Here is a 20,996-nt window from a genome sequence, read left to right on the forward strand (position 1 = left end):
AGTCATGTCATTGAGCTCTTGAACAAGCTCGGCGTTCTGCTCTTATTCGTTGGCATCGCCCTCCGTAAGCTTGGCAACGACAAAGTCACGCCAGGCCTTGGAGGTGGCGGGAGCATTGGCAGCAAGGCCTTCCTTGAGGTGCGTAGGCACGATCACGACTGCAAGTAACAAAGTATGAAGCATGTGCTCGTTCGATGGTGGAGAGCGACGGTGGTGGACGGTTGCTGCTCCACAGCGAGCTGTCTCGCTCATTGTTGCCGTCTGCTGCGGCGTTGGTGGTCCCTTGTTCCTTTGGCCGCTGGAAGCTCTGCATCATGGCAAGGCTGGCACACATCTCTCGCAGTCAGAGCTCCAGTCGTTCACTCTATGGCACAGCAGGTTGAGGCAGACGTATCGGGGGGTTTACTGAGACGTATCAAGCAACCGGAAAGGGAATGACACCTTATTTATTGAAAGAGCAGACTGAGTATTAGAGGACCCGATTTACACCACCTTACTCCACGAGAAGTATCAAATCCTCATATTTCAAGGGGCCTGGGTATTGTTCTTGACGGCAGCCCGGTTGATTTCCACCAGCGCCATGGTGTATGCCATGTGAAAGAAGCCAACTACGATGATCTCCCAGTATGGTATTTCGTAGCCGGCACGGAGGGCGATTCCCATGATGAAGATGAGCAAGTGAATGGCGTGCGTCATGTACATGTAATTGATGGGGTCAAGCAGGTCGGTCACGTCGTTGTCGGGGGCACGAAGAGCAGGGAGCGCCACCGGGACTGGTGTAGAGATATCAGTAATCACTCGCGGTAGCTAGATGGAAAAGGGGCAAGAGCAGTAGGTACCTGGGAGAGTCGTGCAGATGGCCACCGAAGGAGGCGCAAGGACGTCGGTTTGGGAGCAGACGGGCGCGGGCAGAGTAAGCGTGACTATGGGCGGCTGGGTATGGATGGCAGGGCCAAGTCGCGGCAGTGCGCCGTAGCGGATGGTGCCATGGCGGATGGCGTCGATCCAGATTTGAGCTGCCATGGTTAGATTTTCTTGCTCAGTTGTCGGTTTGAGGTGTGTTGTGCTGTGGAGCATCGAATTTCTACTCAACACCACAAAGCCTTTCGGAAGCCGGAGGTGGGCGCCCGGCCTCCCGGTCTCAAAGAAAGTGTTTGTGAAAGAAGCGTGTGCTTGCTAACTGTCGGTCGTCTTCCAGAAACATACACATCATGGCGCTGGACCTGGCTGGCCAAACATGGAAAGGCAGCCATACGCCCACGCCACATTATTGGCACTCAGCGGTCGTCGCAATGCTTGGCAGTGCCGAGGTTTCGTGGTGTCGTTGTTAATTTACTGCTGCGTATATGCTTGGTACTTTGCGCGGCGTGCTTTCTGCGCGCTGCCCGCCAGTCCTTCCCTCGCAGCATGCTGAAGACTCGAGATGCGCGTCTAAGGACAAAACTTTGAAGTTGGTGATTTACGCCTACCTCGCCGTCAGCAGCGTTCGTCAGTGGGCATGCGCAGGTGGGGTGGCCATATTCGACTCGTAGGCCATGTCCGCGAAGCTTGGAACTCCCACAGCATTCGGGCTTACTGGCGTCTCCCATGCGCCTGAGTGCTTGATACCAGCTGAGAGCGCTCATGACGCCGATACGAACAGGCTGGTTGTTGTAGGGCTGGTCGCACGATTGCCACTGATGTCCACGAACTGCCGCATCCGCGCCCACTGCCAGCTTCTCTCACATCATTAGTACCGCACTTTACGCGATATTATCCATTGTGATGTCTGAATGCTATCTTTGCGCTCTACTGAGCGCCTTACGTGGCTGAGCGCCTTACGTGGCTGAGCAAACCGCCGTATCGTCCCGGCCAGCGCGATCCTGCTGCGCTGCCTCGGTCGCATCACTTCAACGAAACAAGCGATGCGTGGTAGCAACCTGCGCCTTTATCTGTGCGATCCTCCCAGAGACTGGCAGAAGACCCAGTTCAGCGCTACCGCACTACCTGTGAATGCTTGTGTACCTGCAAAACTGAGAGCGATGCTGGGCTTTGGCGAACCGGCGCACCACTTGCTCGTCGCGATCAACTGCCCACCACGTGTTTTCTGGAATCCTAGCATACTCATCTGCCCGGAATGAAAGAGGTACGGAGACTCGACGGACCATGTTTCGGCCGCCAATGCCTTCCGTGGGTGGTGCTACTCGCTTTCGGCGTTGCCGTGGATGGCAACCCTGAGCTCCAGCGAGGCGCCTCCACGGACATCTGGCGCGATGCGGGCAGGAATGGCTCTCGACGCCTTAGCGATGGTACAAGCTAAGCCTGCCCTCGGTGCAACCATGTGTGTGTATGTAAATTTCCATTTCGTGAAAGTCGGCGGGGGGTTCAATCGGGCGCGGTTTCAACATTGTGAGGGAGCGAGGCAGGGTCCCGGGATCGGTCGCGGATGAGCAGTAAACTGTAGTACCTCTTCTAAGATCGGAACGCTTTTTTTCAGAACAGGGGCGTTACTCACGGGTGGTTGTCGCGTCGTTGGGCCCGGCGAGGCGTGTTCGCGAAGGCATTTGGGTGTGGCATAATCGGCCAGCCGTGGTGCGCTTGGGTGACACAGCTAGCAGAAGACACTGTAAGGTAATTGGACTAGCCGAAGGCCTGTGGTTGCCCGCGCTTACCTTCGCATGCCGTTTGGTGTTGAGAGGCCAGTGGCGCGCCGGGACGCGGATTTGGAGGACGAAGTCGTTCCGCACAGCTTTGCGCCCCAAGCCATTGCGCATCGCCCGGAGCTGAAGATGGTTTACCGTGAGATCAGTAGCGTTCGGAGGATGAGCCTTGGGGTTGAGACGAGTCGCGCGCACACTCCAAGGGCTGGAAATGCGAAGAGCCGTCCACGCCTGAGCGAGCCGGTGGACGCGAGTCTGCCGCAGAGCCCTGTTACTCGCGCGAGCCTCTGGCTAATTCTGCTGTGTCAGTTGTGCTTAGGACAGTGCTGACGACGCGCAATGGGCCAAGTCTATCATGACGGGTGAGTCGAAGCCGTAGGGAGCGCAGGAGAAAGGGCTCCTCTCGCCGCCTACGGAGGAGGTACTGGACGAGTTGTACAGGGATGTAGAGGGGCAAACGGAGCTCGCGCAGAAGCTGCAGACTCGGTTGCAGATTTAGACTCGCTGTCAAACTAGCTTTCACTGTCTGAGTTGTCGATGCAAGGCTTCGGGGGCTTCGTGACGGCGTCACCCAAAGTTAATGACGGAGGTGGATTCACCTGCTGGTGAGAAGCAGTCACGGCCACCCATGCGATCACCGGGTGAAGAGATGGTAGTACAGCCTCACCGAGGTTCAGGCTGGTGGTAAGGCGCCCGCGGGTGAGCCTCAACACCACGAATTCTCACCATCACATCACCCAAGGCAGCTCTACGAGCAAGCGAAGACATGGAGTAGCAATCCTACGTGCCTCTCCACTCCATCAAAGTGATGTCACACGTCAACCCAGTGCCCCGAGTCGAGACCGGGCACCGGCCTACAACCCGAGGAGCGGCCAGCCGCCCCGCGTGCCCCGGTTGCTCCTTCCCACCCAAAGCGAGCGCGCGTGTGCATGTGGGCCACCCATTGCCGCATCCGGCTGCGGAGAGGCGCACGGAGAGCCCGCTGAGTGACCCCGTGCAGGCGATCATCACCGCCGAGCAGGTTTCCACGCGCCGGGGAGGCAGGCACACGGTGATGGCCGGGCCCATGCCCCACCATGCCTTCCCACCCGGGCAGGACCGAGGGGACGTGCGGTCACTGGGCCAGAGTTGCCCCGGCCAACGGTCCGCGGGGCAGCACGAGGACCTCAGGACACTAGCGCCGGCGCGCGGGTATATAAGGACCTCTTCTTTGCCCCAGAACCTCTTCTTCTTTTTTTCTTCAGTAACCCCCCTCCCCCTCCCCCTTCCCCCCTTTCTCTAGTACACGACTTATCAGCTTTCAGGGAACCTCTTCATGTCCGAATCTCTTGCGTGAGGCTGTTGTCATAATGTCTTAAGGGGTTAAAGGGTTTTGTCCTCAGGGGAGGTTTTCCCGCCAGGCCAACTCCTGGTCCCTTCGTTGATCGTCTTGCCTTGAGCAGGACCTCAAGGAAGGTTTTAACTTAAGCGTTGAGCTTGGGCTGATTCTCCCTCCGTGCAAGAGACAGGCAGTGAAGCGCTTTTAGTTTAATCTCCCGCGTGTGCCACGGCGAAATCGCTCCTGGTGTTGGCCTTCCCTGCGTCTGCGTGGACGCGTAGCAGCAGCACGCCGGACGGTCTCATCCGCCAGCAGCACTTCGCTTGACTGCGTTCTCACTGCGCTCACAGCCAGCGGAACCTTGCTCACGCCATGGAGCTTCTTTTGCGCATTGCGCTGCCACCGTGAGAGCTGGTGTTGCATCCGGGTGTTGCGCTTGGTGGCGGCGCGCGCGACACGACAGTCCCATGGGGGACGGCTCGATGGCGCAGCAGATGCAGTCGTGCGTGTCACTCGTGCAGCCGTGGACAGACCTCGCTAGAGAGAACATCCTGATCTTCTCCAAGATCCAGTCTTGTGGTGCCGTCCTTCTGCGGCGTGTCCAACGCGGGTTGGGTTTGGGAGCAGTCCCGAGAGCCCGCGCCTGGCTGTCCAGCGGTCGGGACTTTGAAACCCTCGCAACCAAGGTGAGATTGACGTGCCATCCTCCTCATCGGGAGAAAGACGGATACATGTAGAGCGACAGCGCATACCGCGATAGGCGCGAGCAGCGACTCTGGTGTTGCAATTCGCGTTGCGACGCTGTCACCGGCCCTGTCGACGACCGCGTCCCGGCCAACGCTGCCAGTCGAGGCGTTGGAGGGCGGCCATAACCCATTGCCGGGCATACGGTAAAGCGACTCTCTCGCGGGAGCGACATTCTGAATGAGCCAGCTCAAGGTCTTCTGAGCACACTGGACACCCGGGCATGCTGCGCTGGTGTAGACCTGGTCTGACACGCAAGACAGCCTGCCCGAAGATGGCGGCCACCACCATCCGAGTGACGGCAATCTTGCTCATACCCTTTCGCTGGCCAGACCGCGCGCTCGTTGGAGCTTCTTGAAGCGCGGCATCACGCCGCGCCAATTGGCGAAGACGCCATGCGCCGTCGCGCGCCGTCGACCCGGGGTGAAGTACAGCCATGAAACGCGGGAGTACAACCGCCGGGGAGCCTCAGCGCATCTACGAGTATTCGCTGCGCCCGCTATTTACTGCTCTTGTCCGGGAGGCCTCCCAGAAGTCGCGGTACATGGAAGCTTTCTACGCTCGCGGTAGCCCGTCGCGGCCGAGTGCGCGGGCGCGGGGTCCCGCGACGAACCCAGCCGTGGCCATGCGCGACCGCGCGAGCTTCCTCTTCTCGCGATCGTGCCAGTGATGGGTAGGTACGACTGCTATAAGGTTTGGCCTCGTCAGGCGCGGCATCGTCGCTGGCCCCGACGGAATCAAGACCGCCGAGACCAGACTGATCCCCAAGATCGAATCCCGGGTGACCGCCAACGAGCAGAGCCGCCGCCGCGGTTACCTCGAAGCACGCGGTGCCCGCCCACCGTACGCATCCCGAGCGCGAAGCCTTCGAGAACGGGTCAGCCGTCCCGCGCGTAGATGAGCGCAGTCGGAAGCGCTCGTCTCACCGCGACGGACCTGTTGTCAGGTACCGGACGGCCAGCGACAGCCTCCGCTCCGACCATGAGCAGCCTACCTCTGTTTGGGGTCCGTACCGGGCTCAGTATCGCGCGTGGAAACATGACAGTACTGCTGAGCGGACGCTGTTGCGTTAGAGCGGCGCGGTGCTAGGTACGACCGCGCGCGCTCAACACCCTCCATCTGTTGCGGTGATAGAGTTCGCGCCTCACGCCGCTCACTGCCGCTGTGCGACTCGACTCGGCGAACGACCGTAGCAAATGGCAGACAGGGAGGCACGGAACGCATGTGTCGCCAGTGGCCGGGGCGCGTGAGAGCGACAGGCAACTGGGGGCGGTCGGCGTGAGCCATGGCAGGCAGCCTCGGACACACGCACGCAAGTTCAGCTCGTCAGCTTAAATTAAAAAGGCGGAGGGAGCAAGGGAGACGACGAAGCGCTGGGATGCCGAGCAGCTGGCTCTCTCTCTCTCTCTCTCTCTCTCTCTCTCTCTCTTCCTCGAAGACCCGCGCAGAGGCGGATCGATCAACGAAAAGATGGGCGGTGATCCTGAGGATCGGGGAGGTTTCCAAAAATTCCCAGGGAGGCGAGCTTGAGCAGATCTACACTTTTGCTCCCTGGAGCAGAACAGTTACTACCAATATCGGACAAGGAGAGAAAAAGGACTTGGCGGAGGAAGAGGCACTCAAATATGCGAGAGGACGGAGGGTCCGGGCCGGTGGCACGGGGCTGGTTGGTGACTTGATGCCCGGGCAACGGGCTGCACAGACGGGCCTCCTTCCCTAGGTCAGCAGCGCGAACCTAGCCCGGGCTGCTGCAAGTTATGACGTCAGAGGCGTAGGTGATCTCTCCAACGCTCGTCTCCGCTAGGAACACACGAGGCTCGGTGGACTCTGAAGGAAAGGCGACGACCTCATGATACGTGGTTCCATCAAGCGGCAATTCCAGAGTTTGTTTGGCTCAAAGTTCCAGCTGAGCCCTCTGTAGCTTCTGGGGTTGACTGAAAGTACGGCTGAGAATCTCTCGTTGTCTGCTTTGCCTCCCCCGGAAAACTGCGCAGACTCGCTCCATCACTACTTCTTCGCCGGCACAGTTTCCGAGCACAAGCACCATATCCATACGGAGCCTTTTCGTGAGCGTTGTTCTCTTTCAGTCCATCTAAGAGATGCGTGCTAACGGCTGGTGAAAGATCAAGTTGCACAGGCAAAACGCGCCGTTGCCTCCCGGCAGCGCATCTCCAAAGCGTCGCTCACGGTATACCCAGCTTCTCCAGGGCGGAGCCGGATCCAGGTTTGACGACGACACACATACATGATTTTGACTCGATACGGTTATTATTCCCGAGTGATCCAAGTGCCAGTCTGGTTTCAAGCAGGAATTGGCTCATGGAGGAGTCGCCTGTGTGCTTACAGCTGGCTGGGTGGAGCTAGTTACGCGTAGAGTAACACCAAACGGCAAGGCGTACAAGCTTCAAACTACCCATGGCAGTGATTTAATTCTCGTCAAAAACGGGACGTGGAAGGCAGTGGGATTCTGGGTGGGTCTGGGCACGCGGCGCATGCAAGCTCCCCCTTGCATGAAATGGCATGCTCACAAAGCTTGTTTGGTCATCAGGCGCCAAGCAGCTTCCAAGACAAGCTTGTTCGATGCGAGAGTCTTGTGAGAGAAAAGCAATTGCGATATGCATTGCGATCTGTACTGCTCAGCTGTGGATGTCGCTGCGGTCTCATCCCGGGCCCGCTCTGTGGGCTGCTACAAAACAGCCTCTGAAAAGGTGTTTTGAAGAATAGCTTGAGAGCGGACGGCTCTCCAATATGCTACATTTTCGGTCCCAGTCGAGCCAATCCTATCGAAGAATTTGAGGCGGAGCGTGCAGCAAACGCGAGGGAAAACGTACGAACCCGCCAGACGGAATTCCCACGCAGAGCGCATGGTGGTTACGGAGCACAACATGCACCCTGACAGATGCGAGCCAGGATGGACGGCTTGATACTGCCCGAAGCTTCTACGACGTGCCTCTACTAGGAACGGGGATGGCGCAGTGTTGGAAGCCGCAGAGTGCGCAACCAACGGCGCTGCGACAGCGCCCAAGGCGTAGCCCGTGAATCACTACCCCACGTTGGCTGGCGCAAGCATGAAGCCTCGCGCAGATTCTGCTGAGAGCGTTGCTGTGACTGGCTGGCTACTCCCCGGAGCATCTGCGAACGAGCTGCGCGTGGGCGGCTTGTCTCCACCGCGCAGTCAACTTTGCGCACCAACGCTGCCCACCACCACAAACCCTGACGCGGCTCACTTGGAGTTCTGCAAGGAAATCCCACACGGCGGACATGCTGCATCGCGCGACACGCAAAACCCCAGGGTGGCGCTGTCCGTCCTCAGATCGCGAATCTGCTCGCAATCAGTGGCCAAGATGACCCCCATACCTCTGCTTCACAATCGCACTACTGACCCACAGGCATCGAGTTACCGCCGATTTTGCGCCCGAGCCCTGTTATACCGTTGGACGGCGAGCCAAAAGCTTCGAGACCTCTCAGTCAGTCTCACATTCGACGCTGAAAACTTGCACGCTGCCTTCCTCCACGAACCTTACAAGCTGCTTCCGACACAAGTGACCTACCAGCTGCTCGAATCGCTCATACTGGGATGGATAAATCGGAGGTGTAGGCGAAAATGGTCGGGCAGGAGCGACAGCGACACATGCGCTTCTCGTCCGCGTACCGACACCACGCCACTGAACCAATGCGCAAATGACGTGGTGCCCGGTGACAGCCTACCAAGAGACCGAGCGGCCTTTGCGCTTCTTTGCGGAGAGCTTGCGCGTAGTGGTTGCACCTGTGCCATACTCGCGGCACTGGCCGAAACGCTCGCGAGAGTTGGCGCATCACCTCACCGCGGCAGTCGCGCCAAAGGTACGTCGGGCTCTAGAATTCCTTGAGTCGTCGAAATGGCTTCGCTAGGAGCCTCGAATGCGCGGGTAGCTGGTCTACGCGGGAATTGTGCTGACCGACATGCAGCAGTAGCACGGGCTTGGAAAGGCGCCCAAGTTCGCGACTGCACGGTCGATCGTGAAACGGTTTCGAAGCTAAAGTCGATATGACCAGAAGGCTCCAATTGGCCTTCAAGGTGTGAACGGCATGGGTCTCGTGGACTCACGCGTCCGCGGTTTGCCTGGGCTCGAGCTACCTCCTCTATCGACCTCTCCGCATTGCGACGGCTCCTCCTTCCGTGGAGGGTGCAAGCTCCTCGTCAAGAATTCAGTGCAAGTCAATCGATGGAGATAGGTGCGTCGATCCCTAGCTGTCCTTTACGACGTCAGGCGTCTGAGATGAGGTGAGCAAGACGTGCTCACACGACACCGTCTGCTATCCTCCACTGATTTGACTTAGCGATGACCCCCCGACCTGAAACAAGCCTCATTACTTCACCCCAGAGCCGTCAAAAGAAACGATTTATCGCCGTCTCGTCTTTTCTCCCTTCCAACCGACCGTTGCCGATTTTTCCAGAAGATAACATGAGGTAATAAATCGAGGGCTGGGGCAGGAACGGCAGAGAATCACAAGGTGGTTTGTAGCAGGGTCGATGAAGCCAGTTGCGGAACGATCCTTTGAAAACCTGGTGAAGATTGTGTGACGCTATTCCACGCAGGCTGGACAACGACTTTGCGGAGGATGACCGGGAAACGATGGTATGTTTGGCTTTCATCTCTAGTGGTAAGAGACAGGCTGTGGTACAGGGCAACACATGCTAACCAGACTACACAATGCCTTCAGCTCAGCTGTTATAATCGCTCGACCCCCATAACCCCAGAAAACAGCAGAGCCGCGGTGCCACATGATCGGTCGCCTCGCACACGCCGGAACTGCTTCGTGACGAAACACCACCATACGCCGAACGATTCCGATTTCGTGTCTCTTGGCGTGTCCGCAGCACAGTGACAAGGGTGGTGGTTGGCTTAGAAGCTTACGCCTCATGTCGGAGCAAGCGCAGGAAACACTTGAAAGCCCTCGAGCTTTCTGGCGTTTGACAGTCCTACCGTGGCTGACACGGCAAGCAGCCGGTGAGTTGCTACAGACCTCTGGTGCTAATGGTTGTGAAAGGGAAAACACTCCAAGAAACCTGAAGTTGCTACAAGTGATCGAATCGGATGTTAGAGGTCAATGGACGGACAGACACGAGACAGCTCGGATACATTAACAGCAATCAGTGAGACTATAACATGCACCGAGTAGATATCGTGAATGTAGACCAGGGAAGGTTGATGGTTGTTAGTGGAATCCAGCTCAAAGTCTGGTAAGTTCCCGGCACCTCTGGGCGCGCAAACGAATCTCATGGTCATTGCCATAACGACTCCAACGAACTAAGACGCCAACCGCAGCGCAACCCGCACTCTCCGTTTGATCTCGCCAGCCATGGCCCTCCGCGTCGTCGCCGTCCGCGCCGCCGCGTCCTTGTTCTCCGCCGCCCTGCGCAAAAGGAACTGCAGACACTCGCCCGCGGTGCCCCAGCAGAGGCACTTGTACGCCCTCGGGACGTCGACCGTCCTCCAAAGCGGGCCGTACACGCCGCGGGCCGCCTGTTCCGCCGCCGCGACCTTGCCGGCCCGCACCAGCTCGCACCCGACCTCGTCCGCCATGCCCATGAGCTGCGCGTAAGCCAGCGCGACGCGAGGCTCGGCGGCGGCGACCTGCCGGTTGCGGATCTCCTGCGCCCGCCGCACGGATTCGGCGTTGTGCGTGGCCAGGACGAGGGCGACGTGCGGGAAGGAGCTGGAATCGTTGCCCGCGCCCGGGACGGGTCGCAGCACCTCGCCGTGCCGGCGGCGGAGCAGCGACTCGGCCAGCGAGTTGTAGACCCTGTCCGTCTCGGCCTTGGTCGGGAACACCTGGCTCTTGGGCTCGGATGACAGGTAGGCGCCGCGGACGAGCTTGACGCCGAGGGTGTAGCCGTGCTTCTGCGCGTCTGCGAGGTGGTGCGCTAGCTTGCCGGGCGTCGATTTGAGGTAGGCTTGGTACGTGTTGTACATGATGGTCGCCCCGGCCTCGTGGCGGTTGTAGTGCCGCTCGAGCGCGAGCGTCCAGGTGTCGATGCCGGCGTTGGTGATCTCCTCCTCGGCGCCGGGGAGGAGGGCGAGGTTCTTCGCGGCCGCGGCGTCACAGACCTCCCGGATGGCGGAATCCATAAGAGGGGTCGGTGGCTGGTTTTGCTTGAGAAGATGGAGCGCATGGCGCCCGAGACCCGACCATCTGCGATTTTTTTCATCAGATGAACTGTGAAAGGCGGTGGCGGCAAAGGAAGGCTTACTTGAGCGCTGCAAATTCTCCCGGACCGGCCATTTCGACGGTCTGCAACATGCCTCGCCTCCACTCCTCTATTTCGCGTTTCGTCTCGGCGCTGTCTGCACCGGGGACTGGGCCGTTCTCGATGCCATCGAGCAACACTTCGAGCGCGTACTCGAGGATGATGCCGTGATAGCCCACACCCTTCACGGACCTGGTGGTCCTCGCAACCTCGGCACCATTCTCGCCCGCGCAGAACTGAGAGTAAAAGGTCTTCTTGAGCACCCAGTTCAACACGCGGTTCTTGTCGGGGTCGAGCAGCGCGGTTTTGGGAGTGGCAAGCAACTGGAGACCCCAGAAGAATACGGCCCACAGGGCAGGAGATGACGATACGCGGGTGATCAAGTAGGTTCGGATGACGTTTTCGAGTGGGAGGCATGCTAGTGGAGGTTCGTGTGCTGCTGGAAGGGAAGTTGCGGGTGTGTGCTGAGGGGTCTCTGGTAAGGGCGGTACTGTCAAGGTAGCAGCTTTCGGCTTGCTTGTTTGGACATATCGTCGCCTGGTGCCAGTGATAGATAAGGTGTGGATTTGAGGGTTAAGAAATGTGCGTTTAGGGTAAATGCGGGGTCTCATGGACATGGTGCTGAAGATGCGCAACGTCAACTCAAGCATCCGGGTATAAATCAAGGGCCTGAGACATTAATGCGTCGGGATTGAATACAAGATATATCCAGCCTGCCGTATCTATCGTGTCGTACATCAGCATCGCCGTCCATATGGGGAATGTAGTTCCCGCCGTATCAGTTGGTTCGACTTCGACTGCGACCCCTCACTGCAGCGGCTATTCGCGGAGCCCCCATCTTTATCAACACGACCTCCACGCTCCGATAAGCGGGGTACGGACATCCCTTTCCGGACGCTCGCTTCATCGCATTGGTCGCATGCAGTGTAGACGACGTTGAAACAGAAGCGCGCATCCCCACAGTGATCTGCCATTGCCGGGAGAGGGCCGGCCTTGTCGCAAGGCGTAGGGCGTGGTTGGCGTCCGAAATCGCTGCGTATCCCACTTTTGGGGGTCGTTGGATGCTTCGCCGTGCGGAGGATTTGCGGCGGGGTTTTTAGTGCTCGTGCTTATTCTTATTATTTAAACCCGCTTGCTGCACACACAAACATCTCTATTTGCACTTCATCCATCCTCTGGCAGCACTCAGTCGGATTGCGCCCAGAGCACAACGGACCACTTCCGATCTTGACAGCTTCTCCCCTCATCTTCAATCGGACAAACAGCTGTGCACGGCACAGGTGGGGCAGTGAACAGTTCACCGAGATTCCTTATTGAGGTTCACAGCCGTGCAGCTCATGTGTCCAGCAGCCCCTCGAATAATTTGCGACAGTGAAGCACAGCATGACCCGAGTCTCCCTGGAGCATCCAGAAATAGGTCGCTCTGCCCGTCAGGTGCTTCGGCTGGGCCGGAAGTATCCACAAAACCCAGACACTATGTTTACCCACGTCATGGGCGATCTTCAACCTTCACAATTTCTCGGGTTCGTGTCCAAGACAGCAGCGCGGCCCGAGAGTGATTGACGGTTGCCAATTTTATCGGCGTACACTACTTAGTTCATGCTCGATCACGGCCGTACCTTTAGCCAGGACCCCACCGTGCCATGGTGATGTTGCAGTTGCCACTGGCACTCCAGCTCGTTATCTCTGACATCTAGACATTACTCCACTTCGCATGCCTGTCGCAAGTGGACACTGGGCGTGGCATATTCCGGCAGGAAGTATCGTGCTCAGGTCGCAGGCCCAAAGTGTTTAGCGCAGCCCGATGGTGACACACGAGAAATGTCGATCGCTCGCCAGCGACGAGGCGTCACTGCTTTTTTGCTCGATACCGCGATGTGTTTGGCGGCGGTCAGGGGCGTGAAGGGCCGGCAAAGGAGCGAGGGCCGAAGATGAAGAGAGCTGCTGGCGTGTGGGCGCGCATATCAGATTGCTTTTGACTCTTTGCCCTCGGCTTGCGTGTCTAGTGCAGGGAACCAGGGCCGCGGCTGGACCGCTTGCGCCTGGCGCTGAGCCCTGCGGAGCCACAATGGGATGGCCGCTCGCGAGCGCCGGTGCGGTGGGCAGCAGCCGGCGCGGCACCCGAAAAGACCTCACGGCGCTCTGGTTTCCGCATTAGCATTATCTAATCTGATCTAAATAACTTGATCGGTATATCCATCTCTCCCAGACACAGTCACACCAGGCAGACACTGCTCCCTCCCGCCAGCGCCCTGAGCCCTGAGCCCTGAGCCCGCCGCAGCCGACGCGCCAGCACTCGCCAGCCACCGACTCGGGATTGCACAGCGCCGCGCCGCCATCTCACCCATCTCACCCCCCGGCTCGATCGCGCAGCACGAGGGTCCGGCGCCAAAATTTTCGGTGGAGCAGGCTCGGGCTCGTTCGCTCGAGCTATGGCCTGTTGACAATCGATAAGCGCCGAGTCATAGCACCTTGAGGGCTGAATTTCTTCTGCCGCCCCCGCCGTTCCTATCCGACCACCATCTCCCCCGCCACAGCTCCCGCCTGCGACATCGGACCCGTGCGAGACACAGGTCGCGACTGAGGCCCGCACGCATGGCTGCGCAGACGTCGCCCTCGACCAACGGCGGCCCGTACTCCGCGTACGCCGCAAGCCCGCCCACGCCGCGCCACCAGCTCAAGCGCTCGCAGAGCAGCGCCGGCTTCGAGAGCTCGCCCGCGAGCCAGCATGACGACGATGACCAGGGCCCCTCCAAGAAGGCCGCCCAGAAGCGCGCCTGCAACGAGTGTCGCCAGCAGAAGGTACGTGATGGCTGTCGCTTGTCGAGCGTTGGCGCTGGCGCTGGCCCCGTCTGGCGCGCGCCCGCCTGCAGCGCAACCACGCCCGCGCCCCCTCTCCCCGCTGTCGCCTAAGCTAACGCTGTCTCAAACCCGCAGTTGAAGTGCGACGTCGTCCAGGACCCGTTCACGCCATGCTCGCGGTGCCGCAAGCAGAACCTCACCTGCCAGGTCTCGGCCAACTTCAAGCGCGTCGGCAAGCGCAGCCGCCATGCCGAGATGGAGCGCGAGGCCATTGACCTCAAGACACGCGTCAAGGAGCTTGAGCAACGCGAGTTCGAGCTGAAGCAGCAGCTGTCGTCGCTGGGCGTCGCGCCCTCGGCCAACCTCGCCGTCTCCGGCCCCCACGCCATCCACGACAACGGCCAGTCGGCCATGTTCCAGAACTTCCTCGCCAACGGCCAACAACAGTCACAATACTCGGGCGGCACCCATGACGAGGCCGTGTCGTCGTTGGTGAGCCTGAAGCAGGGCTTCGGCGGCGCCGGCGCCTTTGACCGCAACCACGCCTACAACCTGGGCGCCGTCTATCTCAGCACCGAGCAGGCCGAGGAGCTGTTCCGCGAGTACTTTGCCCACTACCACCGCTTCTTGCCGCTACTTGACCCCAATATGAGCGTGGAGTCATACATGAACCAGGCCAAGCTTCTCTTCTGGACAGTCATCGTCATCGCAGCCCGCCATTGGCCCAAAGACCCCACTCTCCTGCAGAAGCTGACTCCTTCGTACCGCGCTCTGCTATGGACCACCATTTCCGATGTCCCCCAGACGTACCACGTCGTCAAGGGCATGTGCCTGCTGTGCACTTGGCCCTTGCCAGCCAGCAGTACCACCATCGACGAAACATTCATGCTTGCTGGAGTCATGATGCAGATTGCCATGCACCACGGCCTGCACCAGCCATCGCACGCCCAGGATTTCTCGCGCACTCACGTGCAGCTTAGGGATGATGAGATCAAGGACCGCCTGTCGACATGGGCGGTGTGCAACACGGTCGCGCACTGGCAAGTCACCTGACTCGTCCACAGCAGTCCATCGTGCTAACAGCGATACAGCGTTTCCGTCGCATGTGGACAACCATCGACGACCTTGTTCGACTCGGCCCTGTCTTTCGAGCACGACCACATGGACAGGCTTCCCGAACCGTTGGTGAACCACGTCATGCTCGAGCGCTCGGCGGCCAGGATCACCAAGGCCCTGTACAGCGACTCCGGTAGTAGGACCTTCTACGACGACAAGTCCATCCTGATCAACTATGAGACAACAAATCTGAATGATCTGGAGGCTCGTTTGCGGCAGTTGAACTTCACCGGTGAGCACCATCGCCCGACATCCCCCCATTTCGGTTCAAGTCATGCATCTTCAAGTCAGATGAGGCCTCTAACTGTGCTAGACCTTGACCTACTGTACCTTCGTGCGGTGCGTCTGAACCTTCAGCTCTATGCCTTTTTCAACAAGCAAGAGCATGGCTGGCACCAGGATCTGTTGCACCTTCTCCTTGCTGCTAACCAATTCCTCGAGTCCATTTTCTATGTCGAGGAACAAGCTCAACTGGTCTATGCCACCAACTACATCTCGCAGATGATGGTCGCTGCTGGATTCACGCTCCACCGCCTCCTTAACTCCAATTTTGCCAACACCATACCTCCGCAGCAGCTCACCACCTCGCGCTCCAACTTCACCCGTCTGATCACATGCATTCGAAAGACGTCTGTTCGCAACAATGACCTGCCCCAGCGTCTGGCAGAAGTTCTGGCCCAGCTCTGGAAACAGGGTGGCTCAGGGAGTCCGAAACTCTCCGATGTCGAAAACTTCCGCCTCCAGCGTGCTCCGACCGTTGATGTCTCCATCCACCTGAAAGTTAGGTGTAGGATGAGTATGAGCGTCGTCTTCGACTCGATATGGCATTGGAGAGAGCACTATCGCGGCAAGGGTCAGATGGGCAACCTCGATACCGCAGTGAACAACCCCACAGATCCCGAGACGAGCAACTCGACAACGCCGGCCCCATCCCAACGACTTGGGCAATCCGGCCAAGCGCACGACGGAGCAAGTACCAGCACTTCTGTGTCACTGGACCCGAACCTTCCCACGCTAAGTCTGCCGACCATGAACAACAGCCTAAGCATGGGCAATGCTCCCGAGTTCGGCTCTGTCGGCAGCAGCACCTTTGCGGATTACACAACCGACTTCTTCGACCCGATGAGCAGTATACTCAACGACCCCGTCTTCTTCAGCAACACGGCTTTTACATTCTAGATCACCTGCGGATGAATCGACCTCTGGAGAAGATTGTGATACCACTGACGTTTCCCTCAGGAACTGTTTGCTTCTTAATGTATTTCTCTTTCCCTCTCCTGAAATCCATGAGATGGGCTTCTTGTTCATTTTCCAATGTTTTATAGCTTCGACTTTCTGTCTTGTCGTTTCCTCGTCCTTTCGTTGCCTTTTTTTTTTTTTTTTTTTGGCGGCAAGTAATATCCACAGAGACGACATCATGAGGCATGGACGAGATGTTGGGCTGGCGAGTTGTGCCGGCAGTTTACGGCAATGAGCATATCCGGCTAGGGTGCAGGTTCATTGCATTTGCACAGTTCTCAAAGGAGACTTGACAGCGGCACATACTGGGAGCGCAAGGCGTTAGTTGCTTACCTGCTTCCAGCCGTCTGGCATTTGAGCGAGGGCATTCTCCACTCCTGCTGCTGATTATTAAGGGGAGCGTTCATGCGGATTCTTTTTTCAACGGTAGGGTTTCCATGGTGGACTGTGGAAGGTCAGGTATTTTTCCCGGGCTCGTGGATATGGATTATGGGTATGGTGGGAGGTCTTTTCTTAGCTTACTGCCTTTGCGACATATTCCCACGGTTGAGGGCGACCACGACTCCTTGGAAGTGGAATGGAACCAGCTGACTTAGATTGATTGCCGAAACGACAAAGGCCGGTCTGTCCACAGGTAGGTTGCGGTGAGCTGTCTAGACGGGAATGTAAAAAAAATTTCATGCCATCGGACTTGTGCTGAAGAATGCCTGTGATAGTTGTGCGCGGACAGCTGTGGTTTCCGTGATGTCGGGGTTAATGTGGAGTGACAATGGGACGTTCAGCACAGATATGATAGCACCCTTGCAACGGTGGCTAGCCTTATCAGATGTACTTTTTTTTACATGGAGAGGGAATTATGTATGCGCGATTACCCCTTGGAGATCCCTAAACACCGGCCCGCAGCACAACTGATTATTCGCACACGCTCAAAAGCCGTTCAGACGTCACCCATCCCTCCTCGTCACCGTCCTCCCACCTCCTCCCGCCAGCCAATCGGCACGAGCGCGGCCGCCACCTGCTGGACGCCCCGCTCGGTCGCCAGGAGGTTGAACTGAGCGGCCGCGTTCCTCGTGTCCGAGACCTCCAACCGTATGCCCAGATCGTTGACGTGCTTCCTCGTCGTCGGCGACACCGGCACGACGGTCGCACCCGTGCCGATGATGAGCAGGTCTAGACCACGATAAAAGGTCAGCACCAGTTCCCCCATGAAAGTAAGAAGGAGCCCCCCCCCCCCCCCAATTTGAGGGGAATGCGAGGGGAAGACTTTTTCTTTCTCACTCACCCGGCTTCGGCCACACCAGCTCCAACGCGCCCCAAGCGGCCCGATCGCACTCCCACATGCCCCTCTCATTCCTCAGCGTCTCCTTCTCCTTCTTTCCCTTTTCCCCAGCCTTCTCCCCCCCACCAACCGTCGTCGTCGCTGTCGTCGCTGCTGAACCATGGGCGTGGGAATCCTTCTTCACCCACGGCCTCCACGCGAACGCGTCGCCGGCGACCAGCAGCACGCCCGCCATGTTCGTGACGTGCAGCCCGCTGTTGAGCGCGAAGCCGTCGTCGAAGGTCGCGTCGACGGCCGTTGTCGGCGCCGGCATGTTGGCCAGCACGTCCAGCCGCTCGAAGTCCGTCTGCGTCGACTCGTGCGAGGGCGGGCCGCGGTCGCGCGAGACGGGCGGGTTGGAGCGGGACCGGTGGGGGGTGGAGGAGAGGTTGCGTCGGCTGCTGGTGTTGTGGATGGTGGAGGCGGCGGAGGAGATGGGGGAGCAGCGGCGGCGGGGGGAGAGGAGGACGGGGCGCGATGAGGAGGAGGCGGCGGATGGTGCGGTGCGGGGGGTCAAGGCGCGGAGGAGGGCGCGGGTGGTGGCGGGGGTGGTCGATGGCGGCGGCATGTTTATGGCGGTACCTAGGTCGTGGAGCGGTTGGGCGGGACAAAAGAGAATCAATTGAGGTGGGGAGAGAAGCAACCGAATCGCTTCGTGGACGGAGGCGCGAGCGGAGGGCGTGTTGTCGTGGTGCGGGCGTTGGTGAAGCTTTGGTGTTTTACATCATGAGTTGAAGCTTGACTCGCGTCATGCAGACGACCCAAAAAGCTGCACCCTTGCCATTGGCGGGCCGCAACTTCGGACGTCTAGCGAATTTGGCAACGTTCCTGCGGTTTGGGCGAGCGTCGACCGCCGTAGCGGGGTACGGTCGGCGCTCTAAACCTCCGCTACATCCTCCGCCGGTGCACGCGCGCGCGCCGCAGGTCACCGTCACACCTACATAATTTTCCCGGCGCGTCTCCAGCTTGCTTCACCGCAGAACACGCCTGCGCGGAACTCGAGCTTGAATCTGCTTCCAGTATGCCACCTCCCTCACCTCGCACACACGCCCGCACAAACGCTCGCGCTTCAATGCGCTCCGCCACTTTCTTTGCTAACCACCGCACCAAAGACGCGAGAAACACCCTCAGCAAGAACACCCTAGCAACTGACGACCTCACGATTCTTGCTTCCACCATATCACCTCCTCGAACCTCCCCATTGAAGACTTACCACGACTTTACGTACCCCCCATTCATTCACCCACGACTCATCACAACAAAGCGCCACAACACACGTCACACACACACACAAATACAATGCCCGCCATCACCCCCTCCAGCACCACCTGGACGCTCCGCCTCAAGCACAACAAAACCACCGTCCTCCTCCACGTCGACCCGCTGCAGACGCTCGCGTCCGTCCGCGCGGAGCTGCTGCACTGCCTGCGCGAGACGTTCCCGGAGGACGACAACAACAACAACAACGGCGGCGGCCGGTCGCTGCCCGCCGACCCGGCCGAGCTGCAGCTGGCGAAGATGAGGGACCCGTCGGATCCGGAGAGGGGTTGGGTGCTGCTGGTTTCGGGTGGTGGTGGTGGCGGTGGTGGTGGCTCGGATGAGAAGGGGAAGGGGAGGGCGAAGGCGAAGGCGAAGGCGGCGAGTGGTGGTGGTGGTGGGGCGGATAGCTTGAAGGCGGTTGGGGTGAAGGATAATTCCGTGTTGGCGTTTAGGTGGGGTGTGCGGGCGGGTCGGGATGGGGATCGGGATGGGGATGCGGGCGGCGAGATGGAGGTTGATGAGGATGCTGAGGATGGGGAGGGGGATGTTGGGGATGACGATGATGCGTGGGATGTGGTGTTGCCCAAGTATGAGGATTCGTACATGGACGCGCTGGAGGATGAGGGGATTGTGGAGTGATTGCATTTGCGAGCTTCGATGGGAGAATGGGAAGATGCGGCATGGCAAGACGGCTGGTCAGGCATGGCTTCTGGCCGCTTGCATTACACGGCGTTTATGGCTACGGAAGATATCTCGTTTGCTTCGACGACACTAATAGAGCTGGATGGGGGGAAAGCTACTCGTTTGCATTTCTCGTTGCTGAAAAAGTCGTGTCCGTTTTTGGAAATGAAAAAGATAGAGATGGCTGGTAATTGCAGAGCTTCGGCGCAGCTCGGAAACGTGGCGGCTGTCGGCGGTCCATCAACAGCGGTAGCGAGAAGCCACTCCGTTGACAGACGTACCAACCGTCCTGGTGGAGCAGCAACAGAATCGCGGTGTTGCCTAGATTTAGTCCATACGCGACGCGCCAACAGGCCGGATGACTCACCAAGGACACTTATCCCAACACAATTGGATGAAGACGGGGAGCATCCGCCGTGGCATTTCTTTTTCGAGGGTGAAACTTCTGAGAAGCAGCGGCGAAGCTCCCCTGCATGTGCGGCTGAATGGTGACAGGAATGTCCCATGTAAGCAGCGGCGCGAGGCTGTGATGGAGGGCGGGAGTCGTGCAACAAGCTGACGGTGCCTGCGCCTCTCGAACAGGGGCCTGCCAGGGATGCGACGAGCGGATAGGCTCGCGGGCGCCAGGAACCCGTCTTGCGCGAGCTGCTCGGGGCTTTTTGTTAGGTCGTCTTCAGACCAGCGCGGACCCGACTCCCCGCGAAACAAACCACGCCTCATGTCGGCTGCAGGCGCGGCCGAGTGGCGGGCTGGGCGAGAGGGTCGCACGCAGTCGCACGGCACCAGTGGCAATGGCAGCGGCAGCGGCAGCGCTCTCGTGAACACGGCTGCGATGCTCGGGCGGTGGTGAGGGCGGCAGACCGAGCTTTGGGCCATCGAGGATCCCCCGGAGTGGGTGCGCGCCGATCGCGGCCGGGCCTTTGGGTGGTCAGCCCTGCCGCTGGTGGTGACGTTGAGCCACGCGCTGAACAGGGACCTCGTCTGGCCTCCCACTTCGTCACCACTCGCCGTCGCGCGGGGCCGGCCCAGCCATCAGCTGCGGGCGAGGCTGCGAAACGGGAAGCTGCTGGGCGAGGCTACGCGGCCCAGCCGTTCCAGAAAGCCCGCCCAGCCGCCTCATTGGCCTCGCGCGCGCTGCAGCCGGCGCCTGGCTGCACGAGAAAAAGAGGAGTCTACTGGCCCGCAGCGCGCGCGCCCCCAACTGCTGCACCTCATCCTCCGACCCGGTGCTCGAGTGCCGTGTCGCTGCCCTCGCCCGCCGCGCCTCTGCTGCCACCCACCCAGTTGCAACCGAGTCGTCGCCAGCCCTCGCTCGCCGCCCGACACGGTCCGGTGCTCGCCTGCAGCCAGCAGCCATCACCCTCCCCAGCGAGCGAATCACGGCGCACACCCCGATCCGCTGCCACACCGTGTACCTCTATATCGCACGCCTCGCCCGTGCTTCACCGCAGACCCTCACCACCGCCGCTGCGCTCCACCCTCGCTGAATTGGCCGGCCCCGCGCTCTCGACCACGTCGGCGGTCTCGACTCTCGCCCGCCCAGCCGAGCCTCGCCAAAGGCGTCCAGCCGCCGGGGTGCCTGCACCACGCCGTCTGCCCGTACCCACCGACGCCGTTCGAGGCACGCCCAACCGACGTCTGCACGGA

General features: G+C 59.5%; 3 protein-coding genes across 3 annotated transcripts; 1 reads left to right on the forward strand and 2 right to left on the reverse strand.

Moving 5' to 3' along the window:
* Positions 1 to 525: 525 nt before the first annotated feature.
* Positions 526 to 1,213, reverse strand: SLS55_008988 (uncharacterized protein; the record flags this gene model as incomplete). The annotated part of the gene is made up of 2 exons (XM_066780393.1): positions 526 to 773; positions 1,207 to 1,213. 2 exons carry the CDS (start codon positions 1,211 to 1,213, stop codon positions 526 to 528), a joined length of 255 nt encoding a protein of 84 aa, XP_066629622.1.
* An 8,779-nt stretch (positions 1,214 to 9,992) lies between these two features.
* On the reverse strand, positions 9,993 to 11,550 carry PUT1_5 (proline dehydrogenase; the record flags this gene model as incomplete). Its single annotated transcript, XM_066780394.1, has 2 exons — positions 9,993 to 10,878; positions 10,937 to 11,550. The coding sequence occupies 2 exons, from the start codon at positions 11,548 to 11,550 to the stop codon at positions 9,993 to 9,995; spliced, it is 1,500 nt and encodes a 499-aa protein (XP_066629623.1).
* A 1,978-nt stretch (positions 11,551 to 13,528) lies between these two features.
* On the forward strand, positions 13,529 to 16,030 carry SLS55_008990 (uncharacterized protein; the record flags this gene model as incomplete). Its single annotated transcript, XM_066780395.1, has 4 exons — positions 13,529 to 13,735; positions 13,871 to 14,764; positions 14,819 to 15,083; positions 15,165 to 16,030. 4 exons carry the CDS (start codon positions 13,529 to 13,531, stop codon positions 16,028 to 16,030), a joined length of 2,232 nt encoding a protein of 743 aa, XP_066629624.1.
* Positions 16,031 to 20,996: the final 4,966 nt, after the last annotated feature.

The sequence above is a fragment of the Diplodia seriata genome (genome assembly GCF_021436955.1).
Source record: "Diplodia seriata strain FDS-637 chromosome Unknown scaffold_9, whole genome shotgun sequence".
Lineage (NCBI taxonomy): Eukaryota > Fungi > Ascomycota > Dothideomycetes > Botryosphaeriales > Botryosphaeriaceae > Diplodia > Diplodia seriata.